This window comes from Dunckerocampus dactyliophorus, chromosome 8, assembly GCF_027744805.1.
Source record: "Dunckerocampus dactyliophorus isolate RoL2022-P2 chromosome 8, RoL_Ddac_1.1, whole genome shotgun sequence".
NCBI classification, from domain to species: Eukaryota; Metazoa; Chordata; class Actinopteri; order Syngnathiformes; family Syngnathidae; genus Dunckerocampus; species Dunckerocampus dactyliophorus.
This window is the reverse complement of record NC_072826.1, coordinates 1,184,391-1,204,697: the sequence shown is the minus strand read 5'-3', so window position 1 is coordinate 1,204,697 and position 20,307 is coordinate 1,184,391. Positions and strand designations below refer to the sequence as shown.

Sequence of the window (20,307 nt, the reverse complement as noted above, 5' to 3'; positions counted from 1 at the left end):
TTATGGAAATTGGTGAAAAAAAATGTAATTTCTCATAAAATCTTATCCAACTATTGAGAATGGTTGCTAACCATAAAGATGTCTTCCCAACGATAAAACCTTTGAGGAACTAAAGACAATTAGATGCAACAATGTTACCCTATAAATTAAGAACTGCAATAAATTGTGATTATATGTCGCACAATTTTATGTCATTAGTTTCAAATGACCAATTATGGAGGGAATTTGTGTTAAATTGAAATGTTTGTAAAGGATTTTAATTCATTTAAGACAAAACCTTTGTTAAATGTGACAAATTCTTCCTGTTACTTGGCAGTGAGGATTTTCTCTGAATTGCAATTAATTTAATTCCACTTCCTGTAATTCGACCTGCAGGGTGGAGCCAGGTAGACACACTAGTAGCATACGAGGTAGGGATGAGCGAGTGCACCACTATCTGTATCTGTATCTGTATCTGTATCTGTATCTGTATCTGTATCTGTATCTGTATCTGTATCTGTATCCGTATCCGTATCCGTATCCGTATCCGTATCCGTATCTGTATCTGTATCTGTATCCGTATCCGTATCCGTATCTGTATCTGTATCTGTATCTGTACTCGGAGTGGGCGGGATGTAAACCGGAAGTGGGTGTGGTTTAACCAGAAATTGGTGGGGCTTAAATTGGCACATTATTTTAAGTCTGAAATTGACATGGATTGATCAGAAGTTGCTATATTTATTGTTTATTATTCAGCTACCGTATACGTGTAATGTGTGTGCGTGTGTGTGTGCGTGTAAATGAAGACTGGGCGGTCGCTGTGTGTGACTCGCCAATCACAGAGCGTGAAGAGTGAATACATAAGTAGTTACCCAATGAGGATTTTCCTTCATCACGATTACAGGCAATGACAAGCTGTACCCGTTTCATGCTCATACTCAGCAAAAATGCATGACCTGTAATGTGTTTTCTCAGACGAGTATCTGGCTCATCCCTAATAAGAGGTACCGCTTACTGATAGTCATCCAGTAGATCTGAATAGGGGGTATTCCTTTGGGCGGGTCACAATTTAAGGTAAAAGGCTGACCTTCCTCCACCACAACAGGATCAAGAGTTTCTTTTGGAAACTTTGGGACATCTGGAAAGACAAGAAAAAACGAAATTGAAAAAAAATGGAATTCTTGCTTTTCTATTATCCATAACCTGCTATAGAAAATCCCCAGTGATACTGTGAGTGGCTTTCTACTCAGAGGTCAACCTTGGAGTGGATTGTGTACTTAGAATGTGTGGGAGCTAAAATACAAATGCAGCAAATTGAGTGGAAAGGCTAAATGCTCAATCTAGCATATTTACAAAATACATGCCACCCCCAACTGACTCACAGCGGGGAGGGCCAGCTGTTATTGTTACACAGGACTGGACCTGAATCACTTAACTTTGAAGGAGGTGTAAGAGAGCACCCCACACACACACATACGCGCACCCACGCACACACACACAGGCAGGTGTACATATTACTCACATGGGACAATGAACTCAATCTCCTTGGATATGGCAGTCCCCAGTCTGTTTGAGGCGTAACAGCGATATGTTCCTTGGTACTCTGTAAGGTTCCCGTTATTGGGTATTACAAAGGTCCCAGATGCTTCTTCTCTTATCAGCCGGGGGTCTAAAAAAGGGTCGAATTCCTGGCCATTTCTCATCCATCTGAATCTAAACAATGAAAGTCAGTAGTGAGAGTGAAGCTGAGATTGCAGTGTGTGTTTCCCAACCACACGAGTTCAAAATGCTGAGAAACTGTTGGCAAAGTGTTATTGTTGTGGTTTGGCTGCTAAGAAGCTTTTCCTTCCTCTCTACCCGTCAAGCTGAAGTTATGCAAAGCTCGCTACTCACTCTGGCTCGGGATTCCCTTTGGCCTCGCACGTCATGGGGAAACTCTCATCAAACGGGAAGGCGATGAGGGAGCTCGGTGACTGGGAAGTTATGGTGGGCAGCTGCTCAACTGGGCCACGGATCAGAAAGCATGAAAATGTCAGTTACTAAAAAAGCTCTATGCAGACATTTAAAGCACTACATGATCAATATCATGAACAGAGCGAGTCACTTTGCGATAAATGTTCAGTAGAGAAGTCCCAGTCGTAGCGTGCGATAGGACCATTTCTTCCCATTCATATTATTTTATTCATTGTGGATGCTCACATTCAACAACAATCCTCATTGTTCCACGAAACGCTGACTTGCAGAATCAAGTCAAGTATTACATGAAAACACAACACAAACTACACAATATTTACAATTCAGCATTCACGTCTCACATTTTTGTAAAGGAATTATGAAAACATTAATTTGTTGGAAAACCCATTCCAGACCTGCCAGTATGCATTTTTCATACACAACATGTATTTAGAACCTTGAGGTTATGCATTTTGTTGCATTTATCCAATTTCAGTGTCCTTGTTCAGTCTCAGCGCAAAGCGTGACGTGCACCTCCAAAAAAGTCCTTGAGCTGACCACAAAGGCTGTAATTGGGTCCCCAATTTCGGATTGACAAACATTGATTAGTTTGGCCCCCACTCGTAAAATTTCGTCAAGGTTGGCAGGTCTGCCATTCGTGTTTTTTCTCTCCAAAAATAGGGTGTTTTATCCGCAGAAAACACCTAATTCACCCTACATCGATAATCATTTGGAAATGCATGCTAATACAGCATAAACTGTACAGCATTACATCCTGCAGGGATGTATGACATAACAACATGACGTCAGTGTGAGATGGCAGCGCCAGTGTGGCTACCGAAGCTCTTTGACAGTCAATTTTGTTTTGTTTTTGTTTGTCCGGCCTCAAAACATGCAGCTAGGTGAACACAAGTTAATATATGATGATAAGTCGTGACTGGAATTACAAGAGGCAAGCAGTGTGGATTATGTCGGTGGTTGTAGCAGTAGTCTGACGACCAGACTAAAGGCTAGACGGTGACTCTGATTGCATCTGCTCTACTGATCACCTTTCATTATCATTCATTAGTGGTGAGTACCTCTACTTGTTAAAAGTGTGTGAGTGATATTATAGCGCTTCAGCCTGGATCATGCGTCTGTGCATTTAACTTGATAGATTCCTTCATGCTGAGCGAGCAACGGCAATTAAAGAGGTTATTGGAGCTAAATTTACAACAATTTACAATCAACGTCAATCTACGCAGGAAAGTTTGTCGAAGGGGGAGGGAGCTACTCTACGGTGGTGCCAGCGTCAAAAATCAACATGTTACGTAATACATTTCAATACAATACATTGGCAAGTAAAACTACACGCTTCACCAACTTCATGATGTTATTCTGTTGCCTTTATGTCTCAGTGAAATCATCGACATTTATAATCCTGATCTTTATTTTCTTTCATCAGCTCAGCATTCATTTTTCATTTAGGCTATGTTCCCACTGCAGGGTAAAATGCCCGATTCAGAATTTTTTGTTAAAATCCAATCTTGTGGTTGTTCACACTACCACATTGTTTACATTACCAGGAAGTGACGAGCAGGCGCATGATGTGTGTTTGTGGTCTTCTTGGTGTGTTTGTGGCACTTTCAAGGATTTTGTGCAATGAGAGTCATATTTTCTTCACCAAGTGATCACCAGGAGCTTCAAAAGGAAGAGGGCAAGAATTTGGGCCATGGCAGTTCATGGAGAACTTGCTGTTCCGAGGAGCATGTGGGTGGATGCCGGTGCTAGGAGTGGTGAGACATTGACAGATTTTTAAAATCATTTTCGGATGACAAGAAGAACTCTTGCCTACATCTATGAAGATCGTCACTGAAATCTTGCAGGGCCAAACACGCCTTTCCATGACGTATAGGTCGGATATAAGCCACCTGACCCTTCAGATTGCAGTAAATCGGACTTATATAGAAATTATATCTTCATATGAATGACGTCTGAGTCGCATTAAAAAAAATGGAACTGTACTGTTCACCCGGACTTGGAAAAATCAGATACTTATTAGCAAAAAAATTGTGATTGACCTGCAGTGTGAACGTAGCCTTAGAGGATGATCCTGAGATTCACATGATAAAAAGGCCAAAGTTGTCAATCTGATGCTGGCATATCAAAACTATACTAGATAACGATACGATACAATAAATGGCAATATCTATATTTTGTGCCACCTAGTTTAGTATTAGTCAATACGATGAAAAAATGAGCGTTAGATATTAACTAGCGATGTCCAATAATATCGGCCCACTGATGTTATCGGCCTGATATTGGCATATAAATGTAACATCGTTCAATATCGGTATGGGTATTTTTCCTTATAACGCAAGTTGATAATAAACAATGCTGTATGTTGGTCTATGGGCTCCCGTGTTTGTAAACAACCTTGGGTGGCTAGTAGCAAGCTAGCTCACTCATTCCATTCCATCCATCCATTTTTTATGCTGCTTATCCTTACTTGTAGGAAATTACAATTTCCAGAAGTAAGCGGAGGTAAAATCTGACACTGTGTGTGCCTGCTCGGTTAGGAGAGTCTGTCGGGACTTCTGTGAAAATGTTGCTTTTTCATATGATATCGGGTGTATTTTCATTCGTATACATGTTTGTTAAGTAGATTGCTTCTTCCTCTTCAATTTCGTATCGGACTCCCATGACGTGTTGGACCACCTCGACTCATATGACGGCTTAGAATGTTAAGTGAAAATTATTATACTTGATTTTCTTCCCTGGACTTTTTGATGATCAAAAAATGTAAACTTGACTTTTAAAACAAATGTCTCGGCCTAAGCCTAATCGCAAGTATTTGTCAGATGTTTTACTATGTTGTACAATGTTGTTTACAGCCGCGTTGACAAGCTATGTGTTAATTCCACGATAGGAGATATGTGATATGTGATATGTGCTGCACATGGTGATATCGGCTGATATCGGTATTGGAAATTGAGAGTTGGACAATATCAGAATATCGGATATTGGCAAAAAAGCCAATATCGACATCCCGACTCTTAACAGACAAACACGGCACATCACAGTGTCACCGGAATGTTTAAAGGAGAACAAAAAGTCCAACGTACAATGGGATGAGCATATGATCACACAAGTATGGATCATTGTAAAGCCAGCGCTTAATAACATGGCAGTCAGTGAACAAATGGAAGGTGAAAGTTAATAACACAAAGCAAGAGTTCGTAAGAATACACTTACTGTTTACATGGCCTAAAACTAGAAAATCCATGGCAGCAGTGGAAAGATAATAAGAAGATAAACAAAACACAAACAGTCATCAGTCATGCGGGATTTATTCATTTTTGTCGCATGCTTCTCTCCCTTAAGACTGAGCTCCAAAATGGTTTTCTATTTTAGAAAACTGTTTGAACTGTTCTTTATCGAACCCTAAGAGACAATCTTGAATAATTTAGAGGAAGAGGTTTGATATGTGTTTCCAAGGAAACTCCAATGCACGCCTACACCGACAATACAAGAAACCTGATTCAAGCAAGATAATAGCTGGAAATGTATTCTGTTCACACCGTGCTTGATGATGCAAGTGCACTCTCTGGCCTGATTTATTCTACTATAAATTATTCAACTGATTTGTGTTTCCCTATGAGAGCTTTTTTTCCTTTTTGTTTATCTGTACATGTTGGCAAGCAGACAGACTTTTAAGAAATACTTCTTGTACAGATGCATCCCATCTCCAAGGTTAGGATGCGAGTTTGACTTTCTGTGTAGTTTGGCTTGTTAGGTCTCATAAGCAGTGTTGGGATTAACAGCATTAAAAACACAGCGTTAACAATGCATTATTGCATCGGCAGTAATGCATTCCCATGTAATCGTACAGTATGCAATTAACCCAACACAGGGGTGTCCAATGTGCGGCCCAGGGGCCATTTGCAGCCCATTGCTGTTGTTTCATTGGCCTGCAGCACATTCGAAAAATTTAATTCAACAAGAAAATTTAAATAAAAAAAAAACAACAGCAAAAATGTAAAAATCTGCAGTAATTTTACAAGAATAAAGTCAAAAATTAAGAGAAAAAATTTGTCATCAAACAAGAAAAAGTCATAAGTTTACGATAACGTAATATACAATATAATCTAAATGATATAAGTAATATTAACAGGAGGTAGCTAGTGCCCTCCTGTATGCAGTAGTGGTCTGGGGTAGCAGCTTCAAGAAGAAGGACGCCACACGCCTGGACAAACTGGTGAGGAAGGCACGCTCTGTCATTGGCACTGAGCTGGACAGCCTGACATCTGTGGACCGCTTGCAAAGGATGCTGGCTGTCCATCGTGGAAAGGCGCCTCCTACTGAGGAGGATGCACAGCATCATCTCCTGACAGAAGAGCAGTTCCAGTGGCAGATTACTATCACTGCCCTGCTCCACCGAAAGACTGAGCAGATCATTCCTCCCCCACGCCATGCAACTTTTCAACACAACGGAGGGGGAGTGATAAAAACACACAGGACTTATTAAATGATTATGTATTATTATTATTATTATATATTATTATTATTTATTATGTTTCATTGCACTGCAAATTTGACGTGATCTAACCCTAACACCCCAAACCTTCCATATTTATTTATTGGTATATATGTTTATGTGTTTATGTTTCTGATGTTCTTATTCTTTCTTGTGTTTTCTTTCTTTTCTTGGGAGAATGAACAGAATAAGATTTTCATTGCATAGTATAACTGCTGTTTTACTATGCACATGACAATAAAACTCTCTTGAATCTCTTTATTTATTCTTATTCTATTTTGTTATTTTTATTCCTAAAATATTTTCTTGTTCTATTTTCTAATTTTTCTTGTCTTTCATGTCTTGCCTTGGTTGTTTTATTTCATTTTGTTATTAAGTGATTAAGTTCATTATGACATTTTTGCAGAGCTGCTGGAAATGTGAATTCCTCTTGGAGAACAATGAAGTATCTGTCTAATATTTGTGAGGGAAAATAACACCATTTTAGGTGCAAGAAGTTGGAATATTAAAGAAAAATGGTTTAAAAGTTGTACTATTGTGAGAAGCAAACAAAACAATGAATAAAGTTGTAATTTACAAAATAAGTTTCAGAAAAGTGATGACGTTACGAGAATGAAGTAAAAATGTTTTGACAATAAAGTCGTAATATGAGAAACAATTACATGAAGAAAAAGTTGAAGTAGTTGGAACATAAAAAATCAACAACAAGAAGAAACACCGCTGTAATTTTACGAGAACAAAGTCAAAATATCAAGAGAAAAAACTCGTATCTAACAAGAAAAAGTTGTTGAGGAAAAATGCTGTCATTTTAGTAGCATACAGTTGAAATAGTTATTTTTTAAAGTCGGAATATTATGAGAAATAAATTAGGCTAGGGAAAAATGAATAATATTACAGGAGTAAAGTCAAAATATTATGGAAATAAATCATAATATTACAAGAACAAATTTGATAAAGCTTATTTAAGAATAAAGTTTACATATTTGAAAATTTCAAAAAACAACAGCAGAAATGGGGAAAAAAAGTCCACACGAAGAATAAGCTTTTTCACCTGCGGTACATCGCAAAGCTCAGATGCACTTTTTTTCTTGAAATATACAGTATATTACTTCTTAGCATGCCTACATGTGTTGGTTTACAAAATATTAATATCCTTTCATTTTTCAGTCTGTGGCCCTCGGTGGAAAAAGTTTGGACACCCCTGACCTAACATGCATGTTTTTGGACTGTGGAAGGAGAAAACCTACACAATAAAGGGCAGAACATGTAAACTTCACACTGAGAATTCCATGCCAAAGTTCAGCAATTCATTAGTGCTAATTAATATTTTAACCTTTTGCAGCTGACTGCACTTTGTGTTTACTGTGAAAATGTTCCCTAATTTCAGTCAATTGCAAACAAATGTTTTCATGACAATAGCACTAACCTTCCAGTGGAATATCAATGGGTGTGGTCGTATGGAAGGCACAGAAAAAGGTGATTGGAGCAAGAATGCCGACGATTCCCCCGCTCTTCTGTAATGTCATGATTTTCAACGATCTTCGACGTCAAGAAAGGAGTGCTTTCCAATGTCTCCTCAGTTCATGCCTCTGGTGCACTGAAGACGTGGTACCTGTGAATGCGAAAGAGATGGAGAAGTCTCCATGAATCCACCCACGCGCTGGCAGAGGGAAAGGCAAACCCCAGACACAACAAACCCCACGAGACTGCCAGCCCGGCTGCTCTCTCGTGTCAGCCAGGCATAACCAGGAACGCAGAATGTTTTCATTAGCATCAAAAGCGGTACTGTCGATAATTAAAATTTTGCTGTGACAAAGAAGTATTCACATAAAAGTCTCCTACCTAGCCCAGGTCACCCACCCACACACATCCTGTCAAATGTATTCCAATAGTATTTGCATTCAGTACGTTTTATTCATGAAAGCGCCTGTGCATTTAATGATACCTAAAATATGTCCAATAGTACATTTATTTTCATTTCAAAATCGCAGTAATATTAAATTCCCAATCATTTTATTCACAGAACTTTTTGATCAGTGTTGGCATCTCTCATCATAAAGCTTTGGAAACTAGCATGCAGTAACACGTGTATTGTTGCAGCACATATCCCTGCCTGGGGGGCGTGATGCATAGCTAAATGGCTGACAGTTAACAGTCAGACAGAGTACCGCCTGCACTCACATACCTAGCGGCTCTAGAACACAAACCAGAGCATCATTTTCTGGCTAACAGCAGAGTGTGAACGCTAATAACCACATGAGCGGTCAAGGGTGGAAAAGGTAAAGTATGGCAGCTTTAGTACGCTGTGAGCCCTCATGGGTGTACGTGAGCTTGTTTGCCTCATGCTGGCTGTGGCCCAGGCCACCACATCATCCTTGAGTAATTGCTTTCACAGCTAACACTGAAAATATGGCAACACTTAAATGGATACCTGCAAATGATAGGCTACGTATGGCTGTTTGCCAATATAAATGCTTTAACATGCATATAACATAGAAACAACAATACCACACAATACACCAGATTTCTCACAAAACAGTTTGCTTTACTAATCATTCTAGGAAAGAGACAAAACATGCAGGCAAGGCGGGGAAAAGTGCCAAGTGATTGGACAAATGATGTATTTGTACATACAAGACAAGCCTTGGCTTGCAATAATAAAACGATAGCTTGAAGCTTTAATGAACAATTGTACTTCCACCTTAATAAGCCCACAAAAAGCACTCTGTATGCGTCATGCCATGTCCACAAGAACGAGGATATTTTCAAAAACACAATTCCCCCACTCCAGCATGTCATGCACATTTCTGGCCAATCAGAAGCCTGAAAAAGCAACCATAGCTGACTTGGTCACCCACCATGAAGCCTCTGTTCATCAAGAGAGTGAAATATTAAATAAAACACAGAGAAATGTCATACGCGTAGGTGCTGCAGTACTCTACTCATCCTGAAGGGGCGGGGACATGCATGAACTGGCAGGTGCTTGTCCTTGCCGTCCTTCCATAGAGAGGAAATCCCAGTTGGGTTTTTGGAGAAGGATAGGGTGCATGTACTTCGTCTACACCCGCCATGAACCTCAACGCATGTCACTAAAGGATATGCATTTTTTGTCCAACACAGACTCTTTTCAAATATAAGGATACACTGAGGTCCAAATGCTACTGAAGAGATTCAATGAAAAATTGACAAAAGAGCTAATTGAATTAATTCTGTACTGACTTGTTTTCAAATGAGAATGCACCCTGAACCTTCCAACCATGTGTCAAGTTAATGGTATTAACCAGCGGCCTCATGGCTCAATACTAGCATTAGGAAGCAGCTTGTGACCTCAGCACCACCTACATTTATCAACAATGGGGTTCAAGACTCTTGGTTAGCGTTACATACGCCACACTCAATCACAATTCCTGTGCTGTCGACTTTATCCACAATTGAAGATTGGCGTCTCCTGATAAAAGTGACCCTGAAATAAATGCCTGAAGCTTTCTTTTGTTTCAGCGTTTCTCAGACGTTTTCATTCATGCTGTTCAACACTGATTCAAATTCAAAGGTAGAGGCTCACATGAATTGACTTGTGCTTTGTTTATGGGTTTGACCTGGTCTTGAGAGGAGGGCTGGGAGGGGTACAATCCCCAAAAGCCTGTTTGCTGAAGGTCTGGATTTGCTATCCAAAGGCCTTTCCCAGCTAACACTACGGATTACATTTTGTTCAAACTGTGCTTGATCATTTGCCTTCTGATTTAATTTGCTCTCCCCCATGAAACATTTATTTAGAACTAACGCTGCCATCTGGCAGTGGGAGGTCTTGACTGCTACGAGTGATGATGTCTACATTGAAAAAATGGCTATGTTGTCTGTTGGACCTATATGATACACACAAGGGGCCCCCTAAAGCTCGCTTGATTTAAAGACCCCAGGCTCTTCTTAATCCCCGCCCCTTTCAACAGCGATCAGACCAGCCGGAGATAGATGAATCTGGCAGGAGGTTAAAAGCTGTTCACTGTGGGAAGGCCAACATGAGCCCTAACCTTGCTTAGCCAAGACTTAGAGGGGACAGACGCTCTGCAGTGCAGGGGGCAAGGAGAGAGAAACAAACTGGTCAGAGGCGACGGAAATCAGTTTCACTGGTCTAAAAGTCTTAGTGTGACTCTTCTTTTGCAGCGTTTTCGGTGTCAAAAAGAAACAAGAAAAAGAACTTTTTTTCACTCATCTATGCCTGGTTGGTCATTGTGCACAATGATCAGTCTTAACCTTCTCATGACTTCAGCAATGTTGGCTAAAATGTTTATTAGGACACTTTTTTAAATTAAATTCACATGTTATAAGAGTTCTGAATAGTTTGGCACATTTGAAACGGCGCTGTGCTTAAACAGTGCCCAAACTGGCACTTAGAACATGGAAAACATACACGATGCCTTTTTACTTATTAATAATATGAATAGATGTAAAGCAACAACATCAACCGGGTGTAACGGAATAGGAAAGGAAATGATAAAAAGAGTTAATGAGATGGCAGAACCGCTGACGCACACCAGGAATTTCTCATTCCAGGCGGGTAAATTCCCTAACAAAATGAAAACAGTAGTTCCATTTTTCAAAAATGGAGACAAACATCAATTTACAAACTACCGACCAGTCTCCTTATTACCTCAATTTAAAAAATCTGGGAAAAGCTATTCAACATTGGGTTAGACACATTTTTTAATAAGAATGAATTACTAGCGGACTGCCAATATGGATACAGAACTAACATTTCAACTTCCATGGCAAATCTTAAAACTTTTGGCTTTCTGGAACAGATTAATTGGATTAACATTATTTCTAATGGGAAAAATGGATTCGGTTAAAGTTCGTTTCAGTTAGAGTCTGAGCTTCTGGAACAAAGGAATTACGCTAACCAAGGTTCCACTGTATTTCAGTGTCACCCAGTGGCGGAGCTATGGGGTGGCTGTGGCCACCCTTGGTCACTCTCCGGCCACCCCAGTGGCCACCCCCACAGCTGGGGGACAGTTTTGACAAACGCGGCTCCGTGGTGCAGAGCATTAGTTCTGCCTAAGCGCCGTCTTGCATGGCCATGGCCCCCCATGGACACTCTCCGGCAACCCCACTGGCCATCGAGACAATTCAGGTATCATCGTAATGCTTATATATGAGTAATGGTCTCACCTTGGCCACCCTAATACAAAATTCCACTGGTATCACCCCCTTTTTAAATAAGAACTAAAATAATTATAGATTATATGGTGATCAGGTTTTCTCTTCCACATTCTGCAGAACGTATGTGTTTCATGGACGCTTCTTACGGCCAACGAATAATCACAAGGCAGATTTGTCCACGGACAGTGACTGTATAAAATACCCGTCTCTACAACACACGCTAGTGGAACGTTTTGGGGTTATTTTTGCTACAAATGTCTGATCTTGATGATGCGTTCAATAACTTTGCTGGAGGAAGAAATTGGCAAACCTCTTCTATTTTCTTGGCAAGCTCAATCCTCATATCCCAACCATCTGGTCTGCCCTTGGCCCTTTACTTTGCCCTTCAAACACATTAACAAATTCACAATTCATGGTATCAATCCCAGATCAAAGGGAAACAACATAGACAAGTTGTTTCCAAGGGTATTCCACGCACTTGTGGACGTGTTTTTAGAGCACGGAGGGGTCCAAAAGTAACCGTACAAAGTTCACTACAGTCGGCAAGCTGGCACCATCTGCTGCTTTCTCACACAAAGGCAACAGACGTGTAAGTGGGGGGCTACTGTAGTTTACTGTGCAAGCCTGTAATAGGATTAAGCAGCTCGTCGTCTTGTCAGCCTGGATTAAAATATTGTCTCTGCTAAAGACCTGTGATGGGGGCTCCACGCTCTTCCATGACAATGTTTCCACACTAATTTCCATTTGATGATTAAAGAATGATGACGATAATAGCAATAAAAAGCTGCACGATGCACTGAAGCTTTAAACATTTTTTTTCCTGATGAGAAAGTCTGATTGTTTTGCATTCTATGAAAAAACAGAGTTAGGGATTTCTTTTTTTTTCACATTTCGCCACAAATTAGCATTGTTGAAAGCTTTGGCAGTAATAAGCAGAATCACTTTGCTCCTACAAGTTTGGTCATGCAAGTCATCTATTATTAAAAAAGATTATTGGTAGGACAAAGTGAAAACAAGGCACTAATGAGATTGGGAAGTGGTAACAATATTAGATAATTTGCTTCTGTAATTGCTCAATTTTGCTGCACTTCAACAGCGTGACAGTTCAATTATGCCCCCATTAATATTTCAGGAGTGTGTAGCGTAAGCAGGCTGAGGGAACGTAGAGGACTGTTGGAGGGGGATGAAAGAGGAAATGATGAAGCAGAGAGTGGAGGAATGAGGCTCCATTGGATGCTATAGATCCTGAACTGATGGAATGGGCTGTGTGACCTCTGTGTCGAACCAAGGGCTGCACCGCACGGATCAAAGTAATGCTTGCACACTAACATGCAAGCTAAACTATAGCCGCTACCTTGTGGTACCTACTCTTCCCAAGTGCTAATACACAGTAAGATGTCTGAGAAATCTGAGTTGAAACATTTCTGCAATATGGGTCCCCACTTGTCAGTAAGGGGTGCTGGTGGGTCCCGCAGCTGAACAAGTTGAGAACCACTGAACTAGAACAGGGTTTTCAATGTGTGGCACAGTATCAGAAAATATAATAGAGTTGGGGAATCCCCCAGTTGATTTTCTTCAGCAAATTTTGTGACAATTTGTGCTCACCCCAAACTCGGCTTACTCTCTCAACGTACTCTGTTATTGGCACAGTGTCAGAGAATAGAATAGTGCGGTTGAGGCGTCCGGCTCACCCCAAAAAGCAACTTTGAAGCATATGTTGTGGTGTTCTTTACTCACCAAGGACTGTTTAGTCTCTCAACATGCAGTAGGAAATGCTTTAGATAATAACTAAAGTTGGCAGGTTTGAAAAATACGTTTTCCAAGCCGCTGTGCGTCCCTCGAAGCCACCAGCATACAGTATAGTATAGTATAGTATCCAACAGTGTTCATTTATGGCAGTCGCACAGCAACATTAATCACAGTGAATGTAGCAACAACGTTTCATTTACGTCTCACAACTCCTCAATCTTCTGCCATCCAACTTTCAGGTGAGTCCCTTGCAAGCGACATCAGTAATAGTCACGCTGCATCATCTGTTTCCGTTTTGAAGCATTGCCATTGTTGGTCACTTCCGTTGTGCTGATTCGAGTTTGTGTCGTGGCCATCTGCAGTCGTGTATTTCTGCTTTCGCTTTTGCATCACGTTGTGCTTTCTCAGCCGTCGTGCAAAAACAAAGCTGATGCTGTCGTCACTTTGAACACGCTAATATGTTTAAGCTAAGAAAAAGGTTTCACCAAGTGTGCTGCGCCTATCTCTATCCCATTTTATAGCTTTTTCCTCATATTGCCTCTGGTCTGTTCTCTTTGAAGCCCCACAGGATACCCCCCTGCCTGGGACAGTAATCACATTAGTGTGGGATCCTGGCCCAGCGGACAGCAGATAGATGAATTCACAAGTTGGACTGCAATACGGGATTGATATTTAGTGAGAACAAGCATAGCATTCCCGTCCCCATCCGTCCATTCACTTGGTCTTACTGACGCTGGCAATTTCCCCCTGATGTATCAATTCCACAGCAGGACGTTATTGATGACAACCACAAGCAATTTATTTTCGTCAGCAACACTGGATGTCTGATTTCAGCTGGAACAGAAAAGACGTAAATCCATAGTTGTGTTGAAATGCTGGCACTGTGAAACGAGATGTTTGTCGCTCGGAATCGCTGAATTTCCTGCTGTCTTCTAGAGCAGCATCTGGACAGTTTTACAGAGGATACGCTGCATGACGCAGCTGTCGGATGTGTGGCCCAGTTCTTGTCACTTCATCGGGTCGAGCTGAGGTTGTGTTGAGACAAATTCAGTGGAATGAGTTTAGATCAACAGTCAAGATTTACACTGAAGAGTCAAGTGTTTATACTGGACACTAAATGTTTATAAATATTGCAAAGCCTACTTAATTTCTTACATTTGCTGAAAATTTGCTTAACATTGCTTTCCGGGATTGTTTGTGTTAGAAACAGCATGGCATGCTTTGTAGCATGTTGTGTTTACTAGATCAGGTTCTGGTTAACTGGTTAAAATCCAAATAATTTTTTGGGAAAATGGTCAAATGTCTGGTACCACAAACAAATATACTGATGATACCATCGGTAAGGTCAGCCATAAATCAGCTACAATATCTCGTATTGAGCAGTCTTCTGTCCACCACTATACTTGTTTATGCTAACAATGCTAACATGAACATAGGTCAGATCCCTGAAGTGTTGGGTGACTTTTGACAAGTAATGTTCCACCAAGTTGTCCTGAAGTTTCAAATTACGGTGTACAACTTCTAGAACTTTCGGGCAATTGGACTAAGTTATATAAAACATAATTGTTAGGATAATGGCTGGGATGAATTATTACGATAAACTAGAGAAGGGGTGTGGAACCTATGGCTCGGGAGCCAGATGTGGCTCTTTTGATGACTCAGACATTTCTTAACAAGATAAAATGTATTTGCATCTTTTTTTACGCTGACATTTTAAAGTAAAACATTACAGAAATCAAAGCCGAAAGAAAGTATAAAACGTTTTAATCCATCCATTTTCTACCGCAATGCAGGTGGTCAGAGCCCATGCCAGCTGCCCTCCACATCTTTTCTAGGTTATACACCAAAACTTGATTATTACTGGGTCATGCGGCAGCCTACCAGTGTCATTGAGAGGACGATAAGCAAAAATCCCTCCTTTAATCGAGTAGTCAGCTAGACGAAGAAGATGGCAAAAAGAAAGAAAGATACAGAGTGCAAAACCATGCAGAAGTCGCAAGTAAGATGTATTTTATTTATTACTGATTAACTTCAGTGTAACAACGCTATTCAAAATAAATAAACTCTGTACACATTTAGTTGTAGTCAGGTTTAAAAAGCATTATATGGCTCTCATGGAAACATGTTTTAAAATATGTGGCTTTCATGGCTTTCTTAGCCAAAAAGGTTCCCGACCCCTGAACTAGAGGGTTCAAACCTCACGTGCAACCAGAAAATAGCGTAGATGCAAGTTCACAGCATCAAGCTATAAATCTACCTCATAAAGATCCCATCCATATGAACAGCCTGCTCAATAAATCTCATCCCTCCACTTAAAAACACTGCCCGTAAGTTGAAACACAAAAACATCAAACTGAAGCTAAAAACCAGAGAGTTGAAACTGAAAACCTGACAGTTTCAGAAACTGAAACAATGACAGTGTCAAAAATATCTGAAGATTGTCAATGACGTGTCATAATACCAAAAAATATCTCTTTTAAAATGTCTGTATTTTATTTTTCAATTCAAAATTTAACAATGCCAATACTAATTTCAGTGTCAGTGCAACCTTTTCTAGAATGTCAAGTTTTTTTTCCAATACAATAAGAGACATTACCTTAGATTACATTACCTTAACACTGCATGTAGTCAACCATGGCATGTCCGGCAAGAAAGTGTGGAAAAAAAACTTATCCCATTTCGTGTGGAAGTTTTGACTTCTTATTTTGTCCTTCTTCCCCACTTTGCTTGAAACCCTTTCTTAAGTTTAGAATAAGTACATTGGAGAGGCTGTTTAGCTCGGTAGCTTGCCATGCTAGCAGCAGTCATGTCTTATTCCCTGCAGTGATCCCACAGCCTGCGCAATGCGGCGTAAACAAAAGAGTGTAAATGTGACAATAGGGGTGTTGACTCATGTCTACAGGGCTCTAATAATGTTAAAATCCACATTTACAAAGCCATAAGCAGGTTTCTATGCTCTATGAAAATATTCCGTTTAATAATATTGAATCCTATTTCATGGAAATTCACTTATCGCGGTCAGGTCTGAAAGCAATTAAACAAGGGATGAGTGTACCAAAACGTAAAGTCAGCATTCTGGTTCCATACCTGACTGCCTCATTTAAAGAAGAAACACCTAAACATACACAAACATAAAAACAGAAATGGCAGAAATGTGGCAAAAATGGCACTTACAACATTTGACATCATAGTTTTTCTGGTCTGCATAAGGAGAGTGTATATTCCTTTCAAAGACAACAACATCCAGTGTAAACAGCAAGTATGAGTAGAAAATGGACCGTCCTACGCTAGCTCTGTGTTGTGTCATACAGACTGGACACGGGGGAACACAAGCTCCGTGGTCACATATGTTGCTCAAAGCCCCTCGCTTGGTAAAGACGCTCGCTCATTAAGCCTCTGGCAATCACCCCACAAAGCCCCATGTAAAGGCTATTCACAGGGTGGGTACAAAGGAGTGGTGGAATGCATTTTCCATCTACCCCCTTCTCTGTGTCACACAACATGTAGCTATACCTGAAGCATCAATACAGAACATTTTAGATGAACTCAGAACAATAGAAGTATTGAAGGTGAGTGCTACCATCACCTGCTGTGTTTAAATCTGTTTGACATTCTTTCCAAACGCAGTAAACTTCCATCAGCCATTGGCCACGCCTTAAGGTTTTACAATCCTTTCTGTTTGTTTGTTTCTGAAGCACACAACTACCATATGTGTGAACGGGGGGGGGTTGGGAACATAATTTATCAATCGGCCGGTTTCGATTTTTGGAAATTCAAAGGACCTGATTGTTTCACTCGGATGACCAGGGAACTTGACTCCATGGCTATGGCAGCTGAAAGCTTGGAGAACAGGGCGCTGAGACTGTTGATAGGAACAAGAAAAAGGCCAGTCTCTCTCCCATGGCACAAAGGGGGATGGGGGAGGGGTACCTCAGTCTGGATGATGTATGAGGTCGGAACTGGTCGGGTTTTACCAAGAAGAAAGGCAGAAATGAGAAGTAGGAGGACAGTCATGCTTGAATTATATTGATGTGGGTCGTAACCAAGGCTTGGTTGAACAGCTGCAAGTAAGGTTGTTATTTCCCTGGGCCTCCTCAATGCGGATGGTTTGGAATTATGTATGTATCTTTGTACCACCAACATAACTTTATAGTACAGGTGGTCCATGGGTTACGAACGCGTTCCATTCCTGGACGGTGATGTAAGTCGAGCTTTGGTGTTAGCCGGATATTCTACCTAAATGATATTATTCTACCTAAATTAACTGCTAAGTAACTCACACTGTACACAAAACACATGAAAGACATATAAAATACAGTCATAAAACACTAAATACAAGAATCATTCCTTACTTTTATCCCTGTGGTTGTGTTGCAAGGAGAGAGACACAGGCTAATCGGAAGGTAGAAGTCTCTATAATGAGACCACTAGGCTGCTTATGCTGTTATCACTGTCTATTTCACAGGAGCAGATTCTTCCACGTGATCAAGACCACCATCTTTAACCTTCATGATGGTTGCCGTGTTTCAGAAGCTTGCAGCCAATGTTGAGTGTTTTATGATGTCTAATTTGACTTTCACTTTCACTTTTGGTTGGACTCTGCCAGGGCTGCCCTTTGTCACCGATTCTGTTCATTACTTTTATGGACAGAATTTCTAGGCGCAGCTAGGGTGTTGAGGGGTTCCGGTTTGGTGGCCACAGAATTGGGTCTCTGCTTTTTGCAGATAATGTGGTCCTGTTGGCTTCATCGAGCTGTGACCTTCGACTCTCACTGGATTGGTTCGCAGCCGAGTGTGAAGAGGCTGGAATGAGAAAAAGCACCTCCGAGCCCAAGTCCATGGTTCTCGCCGGAAAAGAGTGGAGAGTGAGATCCTGCCCAAGTGGAGGACTTTAAGTACCTAGGATTCTTGTTCACAAGTGGGGGAAAGAAGGAACGTGAGATCGGCAGGTGGATTGGTGCGGCATCGGTCCGTTGTGGTGAAGAGGGAGCTGAGACGAAAGGTCACGAGCTTTGGGTAGTGACCAAAAGGACAAGATAGCGGGTGCAAGCAACCAAGTGGCTGTGCTCCCCCTCAGAGATAAGGTGAGAAGCACTATCATCTGGGAGAAACTCGGAGTAGAACCACTGCTCCTCTGCATTGAGAGGAGCCAGATGAGGTGGCGCAGGTATCTGGTCAGGATGCCTCCCAGACGCCTCCCTGGGGAGGTGTTCAGGGCACATCGGACCGGGGAAGACCCAGGACACATTGGAGAGACCAGGTCTCTCAACTGGCCTGGGAACGTCTCAGGATCCTCTGGGAGGAGCTGGACGAAGTAGCTGGGGAGAGGGAAGTTTTCAACGGTGGAAGATGGATGGATGGATGGATGGATGGATGGATGGATGGACTGACTTTCACTTTCACTTTCACAGCCACCAGACGAGTCTGCCTCACTGTCCTGGGAGTCGTAATGGAGATTCAACTTAAATAGTTAACTAAAACAACAAAAGTGATGTTCTCCACCTGTCAGTGTAGTGACGTGACTACATGTTAATTTTTTCTCTTCATCTTTTTTGCAATTTTAATTGTACATTAAAGTGCATACGTAACCACAAAACAGTGAAACTCGAGACACCGTAAACCGAGGACCACCTGTAGATGCCAGAAGGTCTATGATCGTCCTCTAGCCTTCCTTCTCCAGACTGAACACTTGACTGGCACACAGCAAGTAAAAATGACATAATGTTCAAGCAATGTTTGACATCTCTGACTGTTTTTTAATTGTTTATTTTAAACATAAAATTGAGCAATATTTTAGTTAGTCATCTTCCTGCATGTTATATGTTATGGTTATAAGTATAATATGTGATTTTTTGGTACTATTTAACTATTACTATTACTACTATTTAGCTATTTAAATTTTAATTGATGCATGATTTGTATGCATGCAGTTATGTTCTTCCTCGTTTTCTTGACAAAATATCTTAATACAATCCTTTAAAATGCACTTTGGGCATGTAATTAGGTGTCCCAATGTTTCAAAAGATGATGTTGGCGTTTTAAAAAAACAAATCCGTTGGTTTGGTTTGACTGAAGTATAAATAAATTAAAATAAATACATTAATGAAAACATAAAAAATATTATCGTTCTAAAAATGACTTAAATTAAAGTGTTAAAAATTATTACCAAATAAATACAAATAAAAATGTCTTAAATAAAAATGGGTCGCTACTAAATGGCCATTGGAAAATGTGGGTCCCAAGTTGCGACCAGTTGAGAACCCCGTTCTAAAGGTTTACATTCTCTGTTTTAACAAGTCACTGTTGTGTGTGTTTTTGGTTTTTTTCCAGCATGACTGCAGTCAACCTAAGTCAGTCACCCCCTCTGAAGCACCAGTGTCAGATGCTAAGGTCCATAAGCCCTCATTAAGCCACAACAGGATGGAACAGCAATTATGGCCACACAAACAGAGAGAAGGCTTATAAACTTGACACAAATGCTTAGAGCGCCGGGGCTTGGCTGCCCGGGAAGCTGAGGAGATGGGTGACTACCAAGACAGGCAGTTCCGAAATGCTGAGTGTTTATGCATTTTGGCTCGATAAACCTGACATTGTCCTGGGCACTGCCTGAAGGGAAAGCCCTTGCCTCTCTTTCTGCATCTCAAGCAGCTTGGAAGCAATTGTTAAAGTACCCTAGAAAATGTCAGAGAACCCGTATGTGACTTTATACATTGTAACGTTTCCTTAAAAAGATGCCTGCTGCCCACATGGTTACAGTCACCGTTCCCCCTTTCCACAGTTTAATATAATCTTTCAAAAAAAAATCTGCTCTGCAGCCAAAGAAAACGCTTACAACATCTTTAATTTATGACATGCCTGTTATCTCCCTCAAGCAGCAATCTCTAAATGTTATCAGACTGCTACAAGATGGGGTTCTGCAACCACATCGTTGCGGTGGAATGACAATAATGCTCT

General features: G+C 40.8%; 1 protein-coding gene across 14 annotated transcripts in view; it reads right to left on the bottom strand.

The window, feature by feature from the left end:
- chl1b (cell adhesion molecule L1-like b) overlaps positions 1-20,307 on the bottom strand; it is an 85,676-nt gene that overhangs the window by 40,705 nt on the left and 24,664 nt on the right. For 11 of the 14 annotated variants that reach the window (XR_008572210.1, XR_008572209.1, XR_008572211.1 and 8 more), the window contains 5 exons: positions 7,875-8,060; positions 5,167-5,184; positions 1,873-1,981; positions 1,502-1,692; positions 995-1,117 (listed from right to left, as the gene is read on the bottom strand). Coding sequence is in view for 11 of the 14 variants with exons in the window: in XM_054784187.1 (XP_054640162.1) it covers positions 995-1,117; positions 1,502-1,692; positions 1,873-1,981; positions 5,167-5,184; positions 7,875-7,974 (541 nt within the window). In the remaining 3 variants the exon portion in view is untranslated. Of the gene's footprint in view, positions 1-994; positions 1,118-1,501; positions 1,693-1,872; positions 1,982-5,166; positions 5,185-7,874; positions 8,061-16,528; positions 16,659-20,307 lie in introns of those variants that run through there. The other 3 variants (XM_054784182.1, XM_054784185.1, XM_054784181.1) reach the window with 2 other exon arrangements.